The 18,296-nt window shown below is 41.3% G+C and overlaps 1 protein-coding gene across 1 annotated transcript; it reads left to right on the top strand.

The window, feature by feature from the left end:
- Positions 1–2,323: 2,323 nt before the first annotated feature.
- marchf4b (membrane associated ring-CH-type finger 4b) lies at positions 2,324–11,842 on the top strand. The gene is made up of 4 exons (XM_061089191.1): positions 2,324–2,743; positions 8,719–8,874; positions 9,533–9,725; positions 11,421–11,842. The coding sequence occupies exons 1-4, from the start codon at positions 2,324–2,326 to the stop codon at positions 11,840–11,842; spliced, it is 1,191 nt and encodes a 396-aa protein (XP_060945174.1).
- Positions 11,843–18,296: the final 6,454 nt, after the last annotated feature.

The following is an 18,296-nucleotide window of genomic DNA, read 5'->3' as shown; positions in this document are numbered from 1 at the left end:
TTCAAACCCTGAAAGGATATATCCTATTTAGTCTGTGCCAGGCTTATTATAATTTGTCTCCTTCTGTGATATTCTGTGCTGCCTGTTTAGAATGTGCCTGCCTGTAGGGGCTGATTACTTGGCCTGTGTTAATCCAGTTTTCTCGAGAGCCTCATCCAACAGCGTCACACTCAGCATGGTTTCATTTGTGACTGCTGTAGTTCTATGTATGTATCTGCCTGGTCTCACTATACTTCTTTAAAAAGAGTTAGCTGAAATGAATGCACTCATTTGCTGCTCGTGGCCACAATATCAGGCACCTATAGCTGCTTCTCTCCTGTTGAACAAAAAAGGTTTCACCCTGCAAATTGCAGCTATATCTTTTTCAATAGCTATTTAATCAGGCACTACTTGGGACCGTGTAAGGCAAGCAATCACTGGCAATTATCTGGCAGAATAGAAAACCAGCACAGTGAGAGCTACAAGTTTAATCTGTCAGTTCGCTATAGCAATCCATTAAATGCACAGCCCATATGGGCACTGAAGCCTGACCTCCGTCTTATATACATTCTGACCAAAAAAAGGAACATGTTTCTGCTCAGTGATACAGTCCAGCACCTAGTGCGTTCATTGCTATTTGTTTCATAAAGCTGCTCAGAGCTGCCTGAACTAACCGGTAAACTGTTTTTGAAAAGTCTGTTCTTTTCTGTCCAGGGATGTTTGGCCAAATAAGGGCATAATTTGACTGAGCTGTTGTGTTTTCTTTGTGCTCCCTGATAATTGAATTGTTTAATTATTGATAATTGATGGTAACTGCTTAATTAATCTCCTTTGGATAAAAAACAATTCTTTAACACAACTATAATAGAACAAGTAATTAATCCCTGTGCGTGCGTATGTGTGTGTGTGTGTGTGTGTGTGTGTGTGTGTGTGTGTGTCTGTGTGTGGGTGGGTGGGTGTGTGTGTGTGTGTGCATATAAATGTTACTGTAAATGTGTGTTTAAGGTTGATCACATACAGCATGAGCCCTCGGGTGTGTGTGTTTGCATACATATTCTTCCATAAAATGTGCTTCTCTAGTTATTTAAGTAAGATGTTGCATTACAGATCATGATGAACATTGTTATTTTTTTTTTCTGAATCAGGCACCAATAGAATACTTAGTGGCTCCCTCTTATTGGAGTATGTCATTGGTATCTGATTTATACAGAAAAATTACACTGTAAACTGTGATGCTGCATTATGAATAGATATATCCAGATCTCTGTCTATACGTATGTGTTTACATTTTTTTTTTTTTATTATGACTTATTATGTGTGTCAGTGCTGGCTGCTTGCATCACCGTGCGCTGATGACGTGTGGCGTCTGGGAGCTGTCCCAGGCATCATGGTGCTGAAGCTGCAGCACCGAGCAAGCAGCCAATGATCGCAGGAGGATGCGGGGCTACGGAGGCTTTCACCCGAAGCAGGACAGTCCGACAATCGCGTTGGGGGATTTGAACCGAGAGATGTGAAAACCCCATCGGCTCGTCCCTGGCACATGGGCGATTCCACAATTGAGGGGATGTAAGCTTCATACAGACTTGCCAGCGACCTGCAGTCTGGCTGGATACCCGTTGAAAGAAAAGGAGGGGGAGAAAATAGTGAGTCGGGTGGAAAACGGCGGAGCTCGCCAGGTAAGAGAGATCTCGCCTCCTAACATGGCCATTGATTGATTTGATTTACTGTGAAATCCTGACAAGACGCCGAGTGTCATCGGAGCTCTGGTGGTTTTTGAAAACGCGCTGTTGTTGCATTTTAATTTTAAGAGGCGGGTCGCTGACATTTTGTTTTGTAGTCTATTTGAAATCGACTGTACCGCTCTCGGCAATTGTGATTCTTGGTTGTCTGAGTGAATGAGGAGGGAGCAGCTTGTTTGGATAGTTTATGTTGCACAGAGCAGCCTCACTATTAAGGCCATGAAATGTCAGTGGACACTGAGTGAACGGGCCGTAGCCTTATTACTTGAATGCATATTCCTATCAATCTAACATTTCCACTTTCCTTTTGTAGCGTCTATTCAACTTAATGGCTTCAGACACTTGTTTGCATCCATGGGATTTATTTGCCCTTTGGATTTACATCCTCGTGGGAAGACAATAAAAGTCAGAAGATAAGAAAACTTAAAAAAGGGTGATTTAAAACCCCAACAAACGCTGGAAAAGACTGTCCCTCCTGCCCCCACCATCCCATCTCTCAACATATGAAGAAGTGTTTGCTCATGACGGGGACACAGACGGTGCTCGGTGTTTTCTTCCAGCACCTTTGCACGGTGCCGTGAGCTTTTGGCCAGGGAGCCAGCCTGATGCTGGGCAGCCCGGGCATGCTGAAGAGCCGCTGCTGCGTCCTGCTCGGGGACCTAAGGGTTCTCCTGCTCGGGCCACCGGCGACACCAATCCCACCCCTGACCCCGATGACCACGGAAAACCACGAGACAGGTGTCACCGTCCCCGACAACAACAACACGCTAACAGGGAGCCACCACCAGCAGCAAGAAGGGGACCGGACTTTGCCCAGTGCTGCTCCGGGGGCCGCGGGGCCACCGGGCGGGGACCGAGCTGGCTGGGTGGATGCCGCCGAGCTGTCGGCGGCTCTGCGCGGCTGCAGCAGCTCCTCCGACGACTGCTCGAAAGGCAAGCTGGAGGAGAGGTTCTCCCTCACCAGCTACACGGAGAGTGGCTTCAGGACGCCTCTGTGCAGGATCTGCTTCCAGGGACCAGAGCATGTAAGTCAAAGAAAAATGTTCCTTATGTTAAAAAAAGCTGTTGTTTTCATGTGAAGGAGTTCCTCTTGCTTCTGGTTGTTGAAGCCCTGGTTGTTGAGTTCCTCTTAAAGTAAAACAATATTGATAAAGCCTTATCTAAATATACTATTCCAACTATTTGCACCGACAACCTCAAAGGCAATGTTGCGTATTCAGATCAATAATCATCCTTCCTGTGAGGATTCTCAGTCAAATTGGTCATGAGTTGCACAAGTATCAGCAGTCAACTGGACTTTCCAGTGTTCCAGAACAGAAGAAGTCATTTGGATGAGAGGTGAAACGTGTTCCAGAAACACAAGCAAGTCCAGATGCCTTTGCACACTTTTACAACTAGTCTACTGAAGATCCTTCCTGGTGTAGCAGCTGTTCTTTGGAGGCTTCCTGTTAGGAGGATTTACCTCGTTTCCGGTGAGAGCATCCACTCCCTGTGTCTTGTTAATACAGCCACACAGCTGGAGAACCCTCTTAGCAAGGATCCCACTGCATCCTGCTCTCCTCCCCCTTCATGCCATGAACAGACAGCCATAGCTATAGCGGTGGGAGGATCATGGAAGACCTAGTCTCCATGTGACAAGTGTGGAGGATACACAGAGAAGAAGTAACAACTCATTATAGTCAAACACTGGGAATCGTTATTGAATCATTGCAAGCAAAAAAAACCTGTATGTTTCACGTTGCCGCTCACATGCACCACCTGGAAACAGCAAGAAAGAAATGATGTACACGGAACAGAAGGGAAGAGCCTTCCAGTTAATCTCCCTGCACCTCCACCCTTTGGGCCGTATTGATGATAATGTCACACTACATCAATCAGCCGAGGGAAACTGTGAGAGAAGATGACACAATAAGTAATATTAAATTATAACAGAGGAGCAGGCGCTTAACAATTTGCTGACATTAGTTACACTGCTTGACAGAGCCTTTGAAACCATATTGACAAATATGTCACACCTCACCAAATGTAATGGAGGACGGGAGGTTATTAAAGAATGTGAAGCAAGTTAACTGAGGTGTAGAAGAGAACTTTGTATCCATCAGTCTGTTCTCACTCTGGACTTTCCTTTACCTGAGCAGCAGGTTTATGATTTCATGGTCATTGCATTAATCTCCCTGTGTTTTATCAACTAATTACTCCAACAGTGATTCTGCGCATCAATCCACCTCTGAGCTCTGTCTTTGTAATTATTTCAGACATAAGTCCACCTCTGAGATTAGAAGACAAGGCCTCTTCCTTGCTTTTCTTTTCTTTTTATTGAAAAACTCATTAGATAGTCAGCACATTCAGCAGTGCATACAAAACTACCGATTTCAGATTTTTTACGTATTTCCCATGGTCCTCCTCATGTCGTCAATGCTTGCTCAAGACACCGCAGCCGGTCAATAACCTTTTTATTTTATGCCATCCTATCATAATGCGAGCTCTAATCCATCACCGGGCCTTCCTTTTTCCCAGTCGCCTCTTCTGTTGGTTTGGGCGAAGTCCAGATATGGATCTGCTGACGTGTAAATGGGTACAAGGAGAATGAGGGTCCATTTGAAAAGAGGAATGAGTGGACTGTCGGTGTGTCACAGTGTGATACAGGCAATGGGTGACATTAGTTGTCCTCTATTCCCCCGTAGCCGTCAGGATGTCACATGGACTAAGGTAGCCAATATCTGATCTGACAATCCACCTTCAAAACACTTCCACCCTCAAGGCTCAGATACTCAAGTCGAGAGACAGCTTTCTTTAAGTATGTCACAAAAAAACGGGCCTGACAGAGCCAACAATTTGAAAATGTATTTTGCTGTGATTTAGTATGACATGGTTCTTTTTCAAGTTCACATATTAATCTATCCTAATAAGATATTTTTTGTATCTTTAAATGTATATTTAATGACTCATAGTCTCTGTATCTCTTTCTATTCCATTCCTCTTCTCCTTATTTGACACCTTGCCACCCCTTCAGCCGCCTGTTAATCAAATCAACTGGATATATTCCAAATTAACAGTCTTTTTCAGGGCACATTTTATTATCCTTTCTTCGCAATTCCATAATTACATGGTAACTTTGAATAATACTTTTGATTGCAGGAATCAAGAACTGATTCTTCGCTCAAACTCTTACAGTAGAATCACTGAAAAATAGATTTTTCCATGGTCAGTATGTGAAAGGATAAGAATTAAGTAAGTCTCTCAATATACAGTATATAAATGTTCTATTCTATTCAATTGGAATAGATAGATAGAAAATTGGCTTTACCAACCCTTAAATCCAGACAACTTCCCCAGACATAAGGTGAAGTTAAAAGAAAAAATGAGCAGCTGAGCCAATATCAGAAACACACAAAACCTCTATTCATCATGTTTTTATTTCTGAATTTACAGCTATATTTGAAACATGTTTCGATTGAATTCTCAGTTCAGTTTAGCTAAAGGTCAGCGACAGGCTTTGCAGACGACTGTGGCTCGCTCGCAGGGAGCATTGGCTTTATTCGAGCCTGTGCTTTCAGACCAATCTCGACCTTGGCACTTGATGAATAAGCAACTTCTCTGCATTGTTGTATTTTCCTATTATAGAGATCTTTTAGAAAATAGTCACGTTGTGCAACGACTTATAAAAGGGACATTTTAAAAGCGTTATATGAAGAAAAATGGTGGAATAGGTCTGCGTGTGAGGGATCTCTCTCCGAAGTGTCATGCGCTATTACATTGAAGTGGCCTTTGGGGCTAATGCTGCAACTGCACTGTCTTCACTTCAGCTGGATGACCAGAATATGGGAGTCCCTGCTACTGTGAGAATAAAGTCAGCTTCCCCTTCTACATCATAACACGGATAATGCACTGGCACAGTGTGTTTGTCTGCAGCACAATGAGAAGCCTCCAGGGGTCAAGTTAGCATGGTTTTATTTTCTATATGTCCCGACAGTGGCGAGGCACTATGCTCTCTGTGTTCCATCATATGTAGCATGGCTCCTCTGCCAGTTGTCAGGAATCAGATGTAAACACACGGCCTTTTTTGGCATTGCTGAAGTCTATAGACAGGAGCTTCGGGTTCCCTAAATTCAAATTAGAAGACCTGGTTTATTCTGTTTCTTTATAAGGTCCATTAACTGTCGCGGTTTCCCTAATGGTTCCCGTAAAATAAGCAATAAGGAAGGTGCCCCAGCATATGTTTTACGTGCTGTCATTATAGGTAAATAAATTTGAAGTTATATGACCCTCAGTTTCATTTCCCAGTGATGAGACTTCCTTCCCTCTAACTTGTTGAATATAGTGAAAAATGCACATGTGAAGCTGTTTCTCAGATGACTGCAGTGTTGCAGCGTCTTATTAAAGAAATGCTCGTGGCCTGAATGCCATTGGCTGTCGTTAAAATCGCTTTCACTCAGTTTCTGTGGGAGCGAGATTATTATAACACGATTTCCCTTCGCCTGGAGTTAATGGAGTTCACTTGCATCGATTCCAGACCCTCAAGAATGGTGAATGGCCATTTCTAATTTAGCCTTGTGTCATTATATGCATTGAAAGTGGATCCAATTTTACACGGAGAAAATTGGGTGCACTGGGGTGTTTTTAGGATAATTGCACGAGCAAAGCGATCAGATTTGTCTTCTTTACATGTGTTTTTGTTTTCCAATAGTCATAACTGTCTGATCAACAAAAGGACATTTATATGCCACTTGCTGTACGCGTGGGCTGCAATGCCACGTTTGTGATCGGTTTTTCTTGCTCCCTCTCCAGCCTCAGTTGTACTGGAGTGATCTGGGTGTCAGCTCTTGGCTGTGATCGGGCCGGTCACAGTGAGCAGTCTGAGTCCCACTGGACACGGCAGAAGTGTTCTGGTGCTCCTGCCAATACACTCCCACCCCGGCCATCTGTAGAGCTGCCTTTTCTCCTCCCTCTATCTCCCCTCTTTTCCCTCCCTTCTCCTCGGCCTGGGTTCTCTTCCGTCTGGCAGCACAATGACACCACGGAAAAATTATTTGGAATCACACCGAATGTTTTTTTTACAATCTCTGTGCCATGTTCCTAGTATTGAGCAAGAGCGAATGCTGAATACTAAATTAACAATACTCTCGAACACCATAGCTTGAGGCGGAGGGATTTCTTGCAGCAGATGGCTAATTTATTTTTCCATTCACAACATGTTTTTTGTTCAGGCCCATTAAGATTAAACCATCTGAACAAGTTTTGTCCTGTTTTGCATTTGATATTTTATTGATCCAAGGTTCTTAAACTGAAGGTCAGGACCTAAATATGGTAGCAACTAAGCCTGTATATTATGAGTCATTTGTATATTCATTATGACAAAACTACTGATGTATTTTAATAAGCTTGGAGCCCATGGTGAGAGATTATAGGTCCCCCATGGACTCCTGAGACTGAATGCAGATTGACAATAATGATGGGTAAAGAATATGCCTGAATACAAATTGCTGTAAAGTCAAAATCTTATGATGCGTCATTTTCTGAATTTCCGGTTTTCTCTCTAGCTGATGTGTTGTTTTTTTGTTCCCTGTTAGTTTCAGAGCGACACAGTTGTCATTTTCTGGTCCAGTGCCCATGTTCTGTAAACTGGTGTCCATTTGAGCGGTTGTGCTTAAAATGCAGTGTGATCAGGCTCAGTTCTATCCAGAGGAAAGTGCTATTTCTTTTGACCAATAAATACCTGGTCTGAAGTCAGTGCTGCAGAATTTCACTGTTATTTTAAGGCAGCATTATGGGCAGGTGCCGAACAGCTGCTGGTCACACACACAGATGGTTTGGTCGTGGGTGGAGTGACAGCGTTCCCTCTGCCGAGAAGCGTTCTCTCACTACCTGGCACATCTGCCCTTCTAACAGCTTTTACAGCGAATGGGAGATTGCACTCTGATTGGTTTATTGCATGATACACCCAGTACACACCCATGCTTGTAAAGGAACTGTAAGTACAATCCAAAGGTGGATTTTGCCCCTAAATGCACCTTACACCATGCACTTAGATCGTTAAAATGGAGCCCCAGAATCTTTTACCCTGCAAAAACCTTCCGGACTTCTGTCAAACATCATTGTCTAAGTTGAAACACTGGTCAAGTTAAAAATAAGACTGCTACACCTCAGCACTGTTACCTGACAGAATTGCTAAATGCAAAAATTATAAATATTCACAAGAGTTCGCAAGTCTAATACTGTCGCAAACCTATCAGAATCCATTCAACAGCCGGTTGATGATATTGCTTTGCTCAAATTATTTTCAAAAACAGACCTTTACTCCAACAGCTTTGAGGTGCTTAGGTGAAGGTCTTGTTTTTCTGTGAAATCAAGCATTCCAAGCTCTTCAGCAGGAAGACAGAGGGCACTTGAAATGCTATCAGTCATCATAACACCACGACTCACTGACAGTTAGTGACATTATACAATAAACAGTAGAGAAATATAGGACATCTAGGCAGAGGCAGAGTTTTATATTTTCTCTTTAGATTGGGTGGAGACAGAGAGGAACGGAAAGACAGGGAGAAAAGCTTATTCCAGCACAAACAACTGCAAGAACTGCAATGTGTATAGTGTAACCTGCAGTATTGCACATATTTGTGTGGGTTAATAAAATAAGAAAACTAATGATTATCGATCTGTGATTACTAAGGAAGATATTTCTTCCTGCTCTTCTAGGCTCCAGTGTTATGACGCTGATCATAACAGTTTTTTCTCTCTGTTTCTTTCAATGAAATATCTGTTTTGATGCTAAAAATGTAACCCAGGCTGAATTTTTTTTTACATCTCACCTCAGGTTGTTAGGTAAAATTCCGGATTCATCACCGGCACCACAGAATGTTGTGCAAGATATCTCCTGACAGGGAAAAAAATAAATAATAAAAAAGGAGCTTAAAATATTTACACATTTCAATGAATTCAATAGTTTCTAACACTTGTCTGGGACTCACTAGGACTCACTGGCTCTTGCTCTCTCCTGCAGGGGGAGCTCCTGAGCCCATGTCGGTGCTGTGGGTCAGTACGCTGCACCCACCAGCCCTGCCTCATCAAGTGGATCAGTGAGAGAGGGTCCTGGGCCTGTGAGCTCTGCTACTACAAATATCAGGTCATCGCCATCAGCACCAAGAATCCTCTACAGGTGAGACGTGTACGAAAAGAAAAGATCCGAGGGAATGTAAATGAAAAAGAGTGATATCAAAAACCTTCAAGGTTGCACCACAGTGTGTGAAAATAGTGGAATTATGACTGTTTGATTATAACTGAAATCCCAGACTGTAAATAAAGATGGATGACAGGTCAGCTCCCAAAAAATGTCTAAGGTAGTTCTTATCACACTGATGTGTGTTTTAATGCTCATTCTCCAGGTAAGTTTGGTTTTAATTGGTTATTTGATGCTATAAAAACCTCATGATTGACAGTTGAGACTAACTCTGGATTGGTTGATTGAACCTTGCTACTCCTGCTCCATCCCCTAAACGCTACTGCAATAGAGATCAGAGGGAAAACTATATTTGAATTCCTCAGTAGCAAAAATCGGAGCTACAGTAAAGATGGTGTAATTTCAGAATAGGGTATTTTTATAGTTTTATTGCAACCTTGTAAACTAAAAGCATATCCACCTGAGTCCCACATGAGTTGGGGCTAAGAGCTGTCTCCCCCTTTCTCCATATAATTATAATGTCTTAGTTGTTTTGGCATGCATCTCTATCTTTATGCATCTTTCCAACAATGATTTCCTAAGTTAAAAGTGAAATAAGAGTCAGCTGAGCAGCACTGTGGTCTTTGTCTTGTTGCAGTGGCAGGCCATCTCCCTGACAGTGATTGAGAAAGTGCAGATAGCAGCAGCCGTCCTGGGCTCCCTGTTCCTGATGGCCAGTATCTCCTGGCTGGTGTGGTCGTCTTTCAGCCCGTCGGCCCGCTGGCAGCGACAGGACCTGCTCTTTCAGATCTGCTACGGCATGTACGGCTTCATGGATGTCGTGTGCATCGGTGAGGTGCTGCATTCAACACTGGTTTATTACAGTAATGTTAAGTGTGTCAAATTCGCTCACATTATTCAAGCTATTTCGCAAAGCAAACCTAAGTAAAGTCAATAATTATACCCGCCGGCTGTGCACAGATTACTGAGGACGCCATGAACCGTTTTCACTCTATCGGCATTTAATAATTCATCTATAACACATAGCCAACAACCTCAAATCAATATTGAGCGTTTTGGTTCATTATTAATATTGCCTGGATGATTGTTTGATTAGTCTTGATATAATTACAAAACAGTTACTATATTCAAGTTAATGAAGAAACTTTCTTATATAATTAAACTCAAATGCTGAATGTTAAAATCAGTTTTTGCAGTAACTGAAGTGTATTTTAATGTGCGCATTAAAATACATTTCACTTTATAATAAAAGCTGTTTGTGCCAAACTCTGATGCAAACACTGACGACCAACATGTCCAAAAATAATAAAAGATACATTGATTTTTATTATGTCTGGAATTTGTATCCAAATTGAAACGTGTACTATCCACTCATCGTCCTCTGGAGCCCGAGGGCCTCCTCGTGATTTGGACATTTGATGCATGTCGCATCAAAATGTTTTAACTGCCTCTGCAGCAGAGAGCAGGATGAGAGGAAGAGGAGATTGATCCTCTCTGGTTTAATGACGAAGGGTTGACTGTGGTGACATTAACTCTGCACTGTACAGAGATTAACTCGTCACCTGGCAGATTTTAAGACCTGACATTCACATATCCACAAAGTTGGAGTGGAAGAAAAATGGAGGAGAAGAAGTGGGGTTTTATCAATAAACTCTGCAGGATATGATGTAATCCATGTCCATATGTGACAGACTGATGTCAGTGTTGTAGTTGTTGCAATATGTAAATTCTTATGTCAGGGGAAAAATTAAGCTATAAATCAAATTAAGTACATTATCATATATCATTTGTTGGCTGTAAAATGAATACTACCTCTTTACACAGTGGAAAATATATTTAAACCACTCCTAGTATTTAGCTTTTATACATTATATTTATTTATGTAAACATATAATAACTTAATTATAAATTAGTTGTAAGAAGATAAAAATAAACATTTGTCAATGTACAGTGATTTTAAAAAGTATAACTTCTCTTATGCACTGTTTAATAATGTTATATTATTAAGAATTTGACAGATACAGTAACTAACGTTGTTAAATTTTTATATGCTGCTTAAGAATGTGAAATAGATGATTATATATTACAATACAAACTCTAAATTCTGTATTCCCCGCTACATGACTGTAACGGCAGGCTCCAAGCATTTACTGTCACAGATTGATTTCAATTTTCCATATGCTCAGTTCAATGAACAAATCAATAAGTAATTTTGAACCGTGATAAGATGTTATCGAACAGCCCCCAGAGAACAGATGCATCACTCTTGCTAACCTAAATCCAGAAGTGGAGAGTATCAGTGTCATGATTTGTGCCGTGTCTACAGGTTTTGTAAGAAGTAAAGATCTTATCTCGAGGTTATGGTGCAGCACTTTGAGTTGTTTTGTTCTGCTTCTACCTCGGCTAATAATTTTCTGCAGGCTTTAGTACAGAGAATCTACCAGGCGGAGGTATAGTTTGCTTTGTGGTGTCATTAAGACGGCTGCCAGACAGTGACATTGTCAATTTGATGCTCTGCTCCACAGCACTAATAGTCCACGAGGGACCCTCTGTGTTTCGGATCTTCCACCGCTGGCAGGCTGTGAACCAGCAGTGGAAAGTCCTGAACTACGATAAGTCTATGGACTGCGGGGACCTGAAGGACACGACCCTAAACAGGACTGTGTCCCAGCCCAGTCAGGGATTTCAGACTGGACTCGGGGTGTCAGCTTCCAACTCCTCGCTCATGGTGGTCGCCTCCACGGCCGACGGTTCCACTTCCTCAACTGTGGTGACGGCGGCGGGAGGATTGGGAGCACATGTGGACCCCAACAGTGGCAGCGCTGTGCCGGACCAACACTGTCCCTACAACATCCTGCACCTCCTCAGCCACCTGAGGCAGCCGGAGGTCCGTGGCGAACCCAGCAATAGCACACGAGAGCTGGTCATGCGAGTCACCACCGTCTGAGGAGTAAGTTCAGGCCTTATCTCACGTGGAGGAGAAAGATTTATGAACCAGCTGACAGTTGAAAAAACAACCATCTAATCTTAACTGCACTGGAATAATACCATGTTCTTGTTTGTTTTCAAATGCATCTCTGATGTCCGTACGTGGATTGAATAAAAGTCAAAGTTGTTTGATTTTCAGAATTGGTTGGAAAATGGTTATTTTAAGTACAATTTCTATGATATGTGTATGAATATGATACGCATAGACTGATCTTGATCTTTGGAACCAACCTGGTAAATATATTATACATTGAAAGGTCTATTTTGTGATGATCAAAACCTTCTAATTGCATTGTTACCTCTGCCAAAAGAAGTTATGTTTTCACCCTAATGCATTTATGTATTGGTTTGGACTTCACCAAACACGTTGGTGGAAGGATTCTCTTTATTATTCTTCATAAAAAAAGTTTTAAAAGTTTTACATAGACATCCGCCCGTCAAGAAAAAAAAATAAACATGCCGAACTGACACAATCCTCCAACTTTTATTTCACAAGATACATTTTTACAAGAGTTTAAAAAAAGCAAATGCAGCGATGCAGGGATCAAAACTTCAAATCCATTCACCTTGATGTATATTTTAACGACTTTCTGGTTCCTTGAACTGCTCGTTTTACAATTCTCCAAGAAATCCCACTGAAATCACCGTTAACTAATCAAGAGAAACACTTTTCTGTTTAAAAATGTAGAAATGCACAAAGCTTTTAACCATATCATCAGCTTAATGTTGCATTTAAAGTGACACACCAGGGATAGTAGTGGTCTGAGGTTCCACTTGTCGATCAGCTGTTTAAGTGAAACTCTAATCCCAGACAAGAAATAAGACTTTAACAGGACTGGTGTGAGTTTGTTTTTCTGGGTCTTTAATGAGCAGCTTCTCAGAAGCCGTTATATGATTATGTTGCTTCTATTTGGAGTTTTGAGCAATTAATCGAGCACATTTGTTTTTTTCGGAACAACTCGTCTCTACATGATGCCAGTATTTCTGCATCTGAACAACGGAGTAATGGTAACAAGGAAACTAATCATCCACTTTGCTTTAATTGCTTCTGCCTCTGTCACTCGCGGGTTCATTATGTTCATATTCATGTTCACGTTTTGGCTCACACAAAGCCGGCGGTTTTTCACATCTCTCTGGCTTTCACATTCAGATATGCTCTTTGATAATTCTCTCCCATGTCCATGAAAGATCAGTTCTTCATCCCAGGGGGAACCAGATCTCCAAAGCATGTTATGGGAGGGAAGAAACACTGGTGCTCATAGCTGGGTGGAGATGGGGAGGAGGGGTGATGGTGGCATTGATGTTAAGGGAAGATGTTACAGTTTCTCATCTGGATGCGGTCTGCTCAAAAACAGCGTTTGATGCTCAACGTTATCTTACGATCATCTGACTGCGAACGAGCCAAAGCTGATAATGGCGGGAAACACAATCAGACGCTCTGCCTCCTTTGAGCCTTTTCTAATATGCAACACATTAAAAGCCTACATTATCATATATATACACCAGATAGGAATCATATGCATTGATACAAGTGATGCTGCTGCGTAATTTGCTTTTAGATGTGCAGCGTCTCTTTTCAATACAGTACTGACAAAGTGCTTCAATAGAGTAATAAATAACGGCAATAAAGGTTTACACAAGTAGCAGTTCAGCTGCCAAAAAGCATCACCAAGAGTTTGTTTATCCTTTATTATTAATCACCGCAGTAAATGTTGGATGTGCTGCTTTGCAACCCCCGCTGGTCCTCATCATTATCATCAAATGCCAGTGTACAGTAGGGTATCTGCAGAGATACAGGTAGCACCGTGAGTTTTTTCTGATGAATTATTTAAAGCAAGAAGTGCTGATATCAATGGGTGGGAGCAACTTGCAAAGAGCTGGGAGGTTGCAGAGAGTTCACCGTGAACCTGCCTCCCTCAGTTCTCTTCACACATTTGTCTCTTCGAGTTTACAAGCACGTAAACGTAGCTCTGATCCAACTTAACTGTAAACGAAAAAACAAGCAAACAGGAGTTTATCGCCTATTTCAGGATTCGTATGGGTCACATGTCTGCAGCAGTTTAAATATTGAACCGTTCTCATGTAGAGATCACGTCTGTTTCATGCTACAGAAACTGTATGCTGCGTGTTCACAATCCAAAGCAGCAGCCGATCTGTCAGATTTCAGCTTGAGGAAATAATGACACAACCAGACCTTTAATTCAACGATTTTTTTCTGGTTTCAAAGCTTTTGATTATGCAAACGTTTCAGCCAACGCAAATAATTGAGGCTCTTTGCAAAGCATGAATGTGTGTAATTCATACTAACAAATGATTTCAGAGGAGTTGTCTTTCTCCTCCGTGGTGCTCATTGTCATAAAAACCATTGTGCACGTTGCTTTCATCGGCAGAAAACTGACCCAAAAAAAGGATTTTGTGCAGACAGCAGAGAATGCTGAACCTCTGAAACAGAGTGACTAGCGCACAGTTTAATGCTTTTCAAGCAGGGTCTTGTGAAGTCGTAGAACACGATGCATTCACTCCCTGCAACCTCTGCTAAACCCCTGAAAATGAAAAGGAGTTTTTTTTCAAAGGAATTGCTCTTATTTTGTGCTGAGGTAAGATGAAATTAAATGACAGGTAGTATAAAACGGAGCTAGACGCATTGATAGCGGATGACAATGGTTGGAGGAACGGGAGGAGATGGTAGCCTTAATGCTCACAGTCAGATTCTGCTTCTTGGAGAATGCAGAGACATTCATCCGTCGGTGGTTTTCTTAGTTCCTGGTCAGGGTCAAGACGGCTGCTGCAGCCTGATGCTGCAATCATCGGGCAAATCAACACAGAGAAACAGACGTATACAGAATGAGCAATTTCGAGATTCCAGCAACAGGACATCTAGAGCTGAGGTCCGTGCTGTGAGATGACAGGGCAAAAACACCGAGCTGCCACCATGCTTGGATATCAGTCAGGAAAACAAAGAACTTCTGCATCAGGACCAGAGAACAGACATTAAACAGTTTGATTTCTTTTCCAATAATCTTCCAAAGGTTTCCTACAAGTAATCAATTAATTGTTCTTGGTGATTTAAATGGCTTTAAGACAAGTGAAAGCAAGAATCAAAAAAGAATAGATAAAGAAATAAAAAAACAGCAACAACCTGACAAAAATCAATAATTTACTCAAGTAATACATCTGATGCACAGTCAACAGTTCACATGCTGCAGCAAACATAGGAAGAGTGCAGGCCCCCGATCCAGGCTTCTAATTGGTTGAGAGGCCAGGTCCCGCCTCCCTGGTACTGCAGGGCAGGAAGTGAAGTTTTCAACACTCTGTGAAAATCAGCTCAGTTCATTTATTAATCTGGGATCTTTTATTACGCTTTAATAGACTTTAGCATGAGTGGAACCAATTGAAAAGCTGACAGGCATCATGAATCTCACTGGCATGTTTTTGCAGCTTGTGCTCTCCCCCTGGTGACTGACTCGCGTACTGCTCTGGAAGACAGTAGCAAATCTAGTTTGAAAGTGTGAAACCAGGCGACTCTGCACGTCCAACAGTTACTTTAATGAAGTTACAGCTACAAGCAGCTGTTTTAATTTCTTCCATTAGGTTATTTCCACTAGTCCTACTGTATGACAGCTGCAAGGATGAAGTCTTTCACCGGCAGGCAGCACAATGATTGAGTCTCCGTCCATTTAAGATGACGGCCAACTGTAATAGCTTTTTTCCTGTCTGTGTGAAACCATCTAACACAATTTGCTGTTCCACTTCCACCAGTGATGTAATATTATATAACTCAGCATCATGGGTCTGCGTCTTATCTGGATACTTCTGTCCATTGTGTGTTAATATGTTTTTCTACTTGGAGCCACTTTTCTCTATGAATATCAAATTATCAGCTGAGACTAATTCAATATGAATCGATTGAAAACGAAAACTTTTAAATGCAGTATTGTGGTATGTTAACACTTATTGACAGTAGTAATACATTATATAAATAACGAAGACCAGGAAAAAGAACTATAGCAGAAATTGTTGCAATATCATTTTCATGAATAACAATGTGACAAAAGTGCAATATACTGTATATCAATATAGTGAGGAAATATGACACAATGTTGACCTACATCAGATTTTGATCTTTGCTCAGGAGCAAAGGATCAGTCTTTTAACTTTAAATAATTTATTATGTACAAATATACAGTATATCGTGATGAATATTGATATCGACTGATATGATTCTTTTAAATCTTCAAGTTATTTTTGGCCATGTTTCCCAGCCCTATAAAAACTAATGCAGAGGCATTTTCAAGCGGGAACAATAAAGTCCTTGATCTATTTATATTGTTGTCTGTTGCTGGTTTTCATTGCCCCTTTACCCAATTATTACCCAAAAATGTGTCAAATACTTCAATCGCATACTCAAACCAGCTTGAGAGCTCCTTCAGTATTAAGTATTTAATTGTATATTTCCAAGCATACTGGTGATAATATCTGTTATCAGCATTCATTTCATAGACGTATTAATCTTCATTGTAACCCTGTGAGTTTGTTCCCCACCAGCATGATGCAGCTTCTCCACCTGTGAATGTTTATCTGGATGCAGCAAACATTTAAAAAAAAAAGAGTGTTGCTCAGGGAAAACACTCCCAGATTGCCTGCTTCGCTCTTAATCGCTCACTTGCCCACTCAGCATCTCTTCAGGAATGCACCCCCACTCCTTACACAAACACGCACACACACAAACACTTGTGTGTTCTATAAATAGCAGTGCCCTTTGGGAACGTCAATACATGTAAGGCTGCATTTATTTAATTGAGCCCCTATATTGAGCATCTTGCACTAATGCATTCCTGCTGATAGTTACACAGTGTCATGCAACTGTGTGTGTGTGTGGGTGTGTTTGTGCATGTGGCCTGAAAAAACATACCTTTAAAGATCCAGTCCCTAAAGACTCCCACACTTACCCCCTGCTGAACTTGTTTTGTTTCCAAAGTTAAAGCCTGGGACCATGTTCACAACAACAGCTTTATTGGCCTTTTTAATTGGCGCGGGTGTAAACCATTATATCATATCCAGATTGAAGGCTTATAAGCAGTAATCCTGTCTCTTTTCCCAGCCTTTAATGCACTTGAGGACGGAAGGATTAGATTTTTGTGGAGTTCAGGTATTTTGAAGTGTGAACAGCTGCAGCGCCAAATGAATTTGCAGGATAGAAGAACCAGATAAAGAACAAATGGTTTATGTGAGGGTCAGGTCTCCTCATATCCTCTATTATCCTTGTGTTGAAGCTTGCAGCTTCCTCTCTCCTGGTCTCCAATGAACAAAGCTCCAGTTTAAGCCTTAATGCTGCAAATTGGCATGCATAAATATGTATTTTTTCCTTACCAGCATAAACAACATGAACATACACCAGTAGGTGCTGGTTACACAAAAAGGAATGGATAATTGCAGTTTAAAAAAGCTGCCCTACAGCACTAATTGCATCCCAGTGTGAAAACATAACAGATTTATTGTAATGGAGGGAGTCGTTGATCGGCTGTAAGGAAAGACTTACAGTGCAGTTACACACTTCACAGTGTGGAAGTGCCTCTCACAATGTTTTCATCAAATCATGTCTGTATATACATGCTTTATAAATACAAAAGTGAAATGAGGCATATGTAATGTAATGAAATGTTGCAGTCAGGAGGACGACCTCGCCGCAGCCGCTGCAGAGGTGTCTCTGCCCTTGCCTCATTAAAAAATGAATAAAATCACAGAGGCATGAAAAGACAGACAGGTCATCTGTAATAATCTACAGTGTCTGAAAGGACAAACGTCCTTCAATGGACAATGAAAAAGTGATTGGCTGCGGGAACTAAGCTTGTGCTGCAGCATCAATATTATGCCTTCAAAAGCAGTGGGCCTATATAAATACATACACTATCAAATCTTTGTAATATTCAGTTATTGAAAAAGAATGAAAATTAATTGAATTGAATTGGGGTTATTAACTAATTGATATAAATCAGGTATTGAGTGATTCCTTCCCTCACCTAACCTAACTTAATCCTAAACCTAATTCTTACCTTAACCTAATCTTAAAGGTTCAGTGCCTAGAATTAGCTGACATCTAGTGGTGAAGTGTCATGTTGCACCTGAATACCCCTCTGTGTGTTAGCCTTCAATTGGCATAAAATCTCAACGTTTGGACGACTGTAAAAAACATGGCAGCCTCCGTAGAGAGGAGCTCCTCCTGATGTAAATAAAGTATTAAAATATAAAGGGCCCATTCTAGGGTAAAGAAAACAACATTTGTACAATGTGGATGATCAAACACTAGTGAAAACATCACTCTTACAGACTGGACCTTATCAAGTAAACAGGTCATAATGCAGGTAAATGGCCCCATGTGTGTTTCATCACCTTAATCTTATAATACAAAAATG

The sequence above is a fragment of the Limanda limanda genome, chromosome 16 (assembly GCF_963576545.1).
Source record: "Limanda limanda chromosome 16, fLimLim1.1, whole genome shotgun sequence".
NCBI lineage: Eukaryota > Metazoa > Chordata > Actinopteri > Pleuronectiformes > Pleuronectidae > Limanda > Limanda limanda.
Note: the sequence above shows the minus strand (reverse complement) of the source record. Positions and strands in the feature narration are given on the sequence as shown.

What these genes read in the sequence shown, in the direction of transcription:
- marchf4b (XM_061089191.1), top strand. Translation starts at nt 2,324, where the DNA reads ATGCTGGGCAGCCCGGGCATGCTGAAGAGCCGCTGCTGCGTCCTGCTC. An exon ending in GCTTCCAGGGACCAGAGCAT is followed by an intron (nt 2,744 to 8,718) that starts GTAAGTCAAAGA and finishes TCTCTCCTGCAG; the next exon opens with GGGGAGCTCCTGAGCCCATG. An exon ending in GCACCAAGAATCCTCTACAG is followed by an intron (nt 8,875 to 9,532) that starts GTGAGACGTGTA and finishes GTCTTGTTGCAG; the next exon opens with TGGCAGGCCATCTCCCTGAC.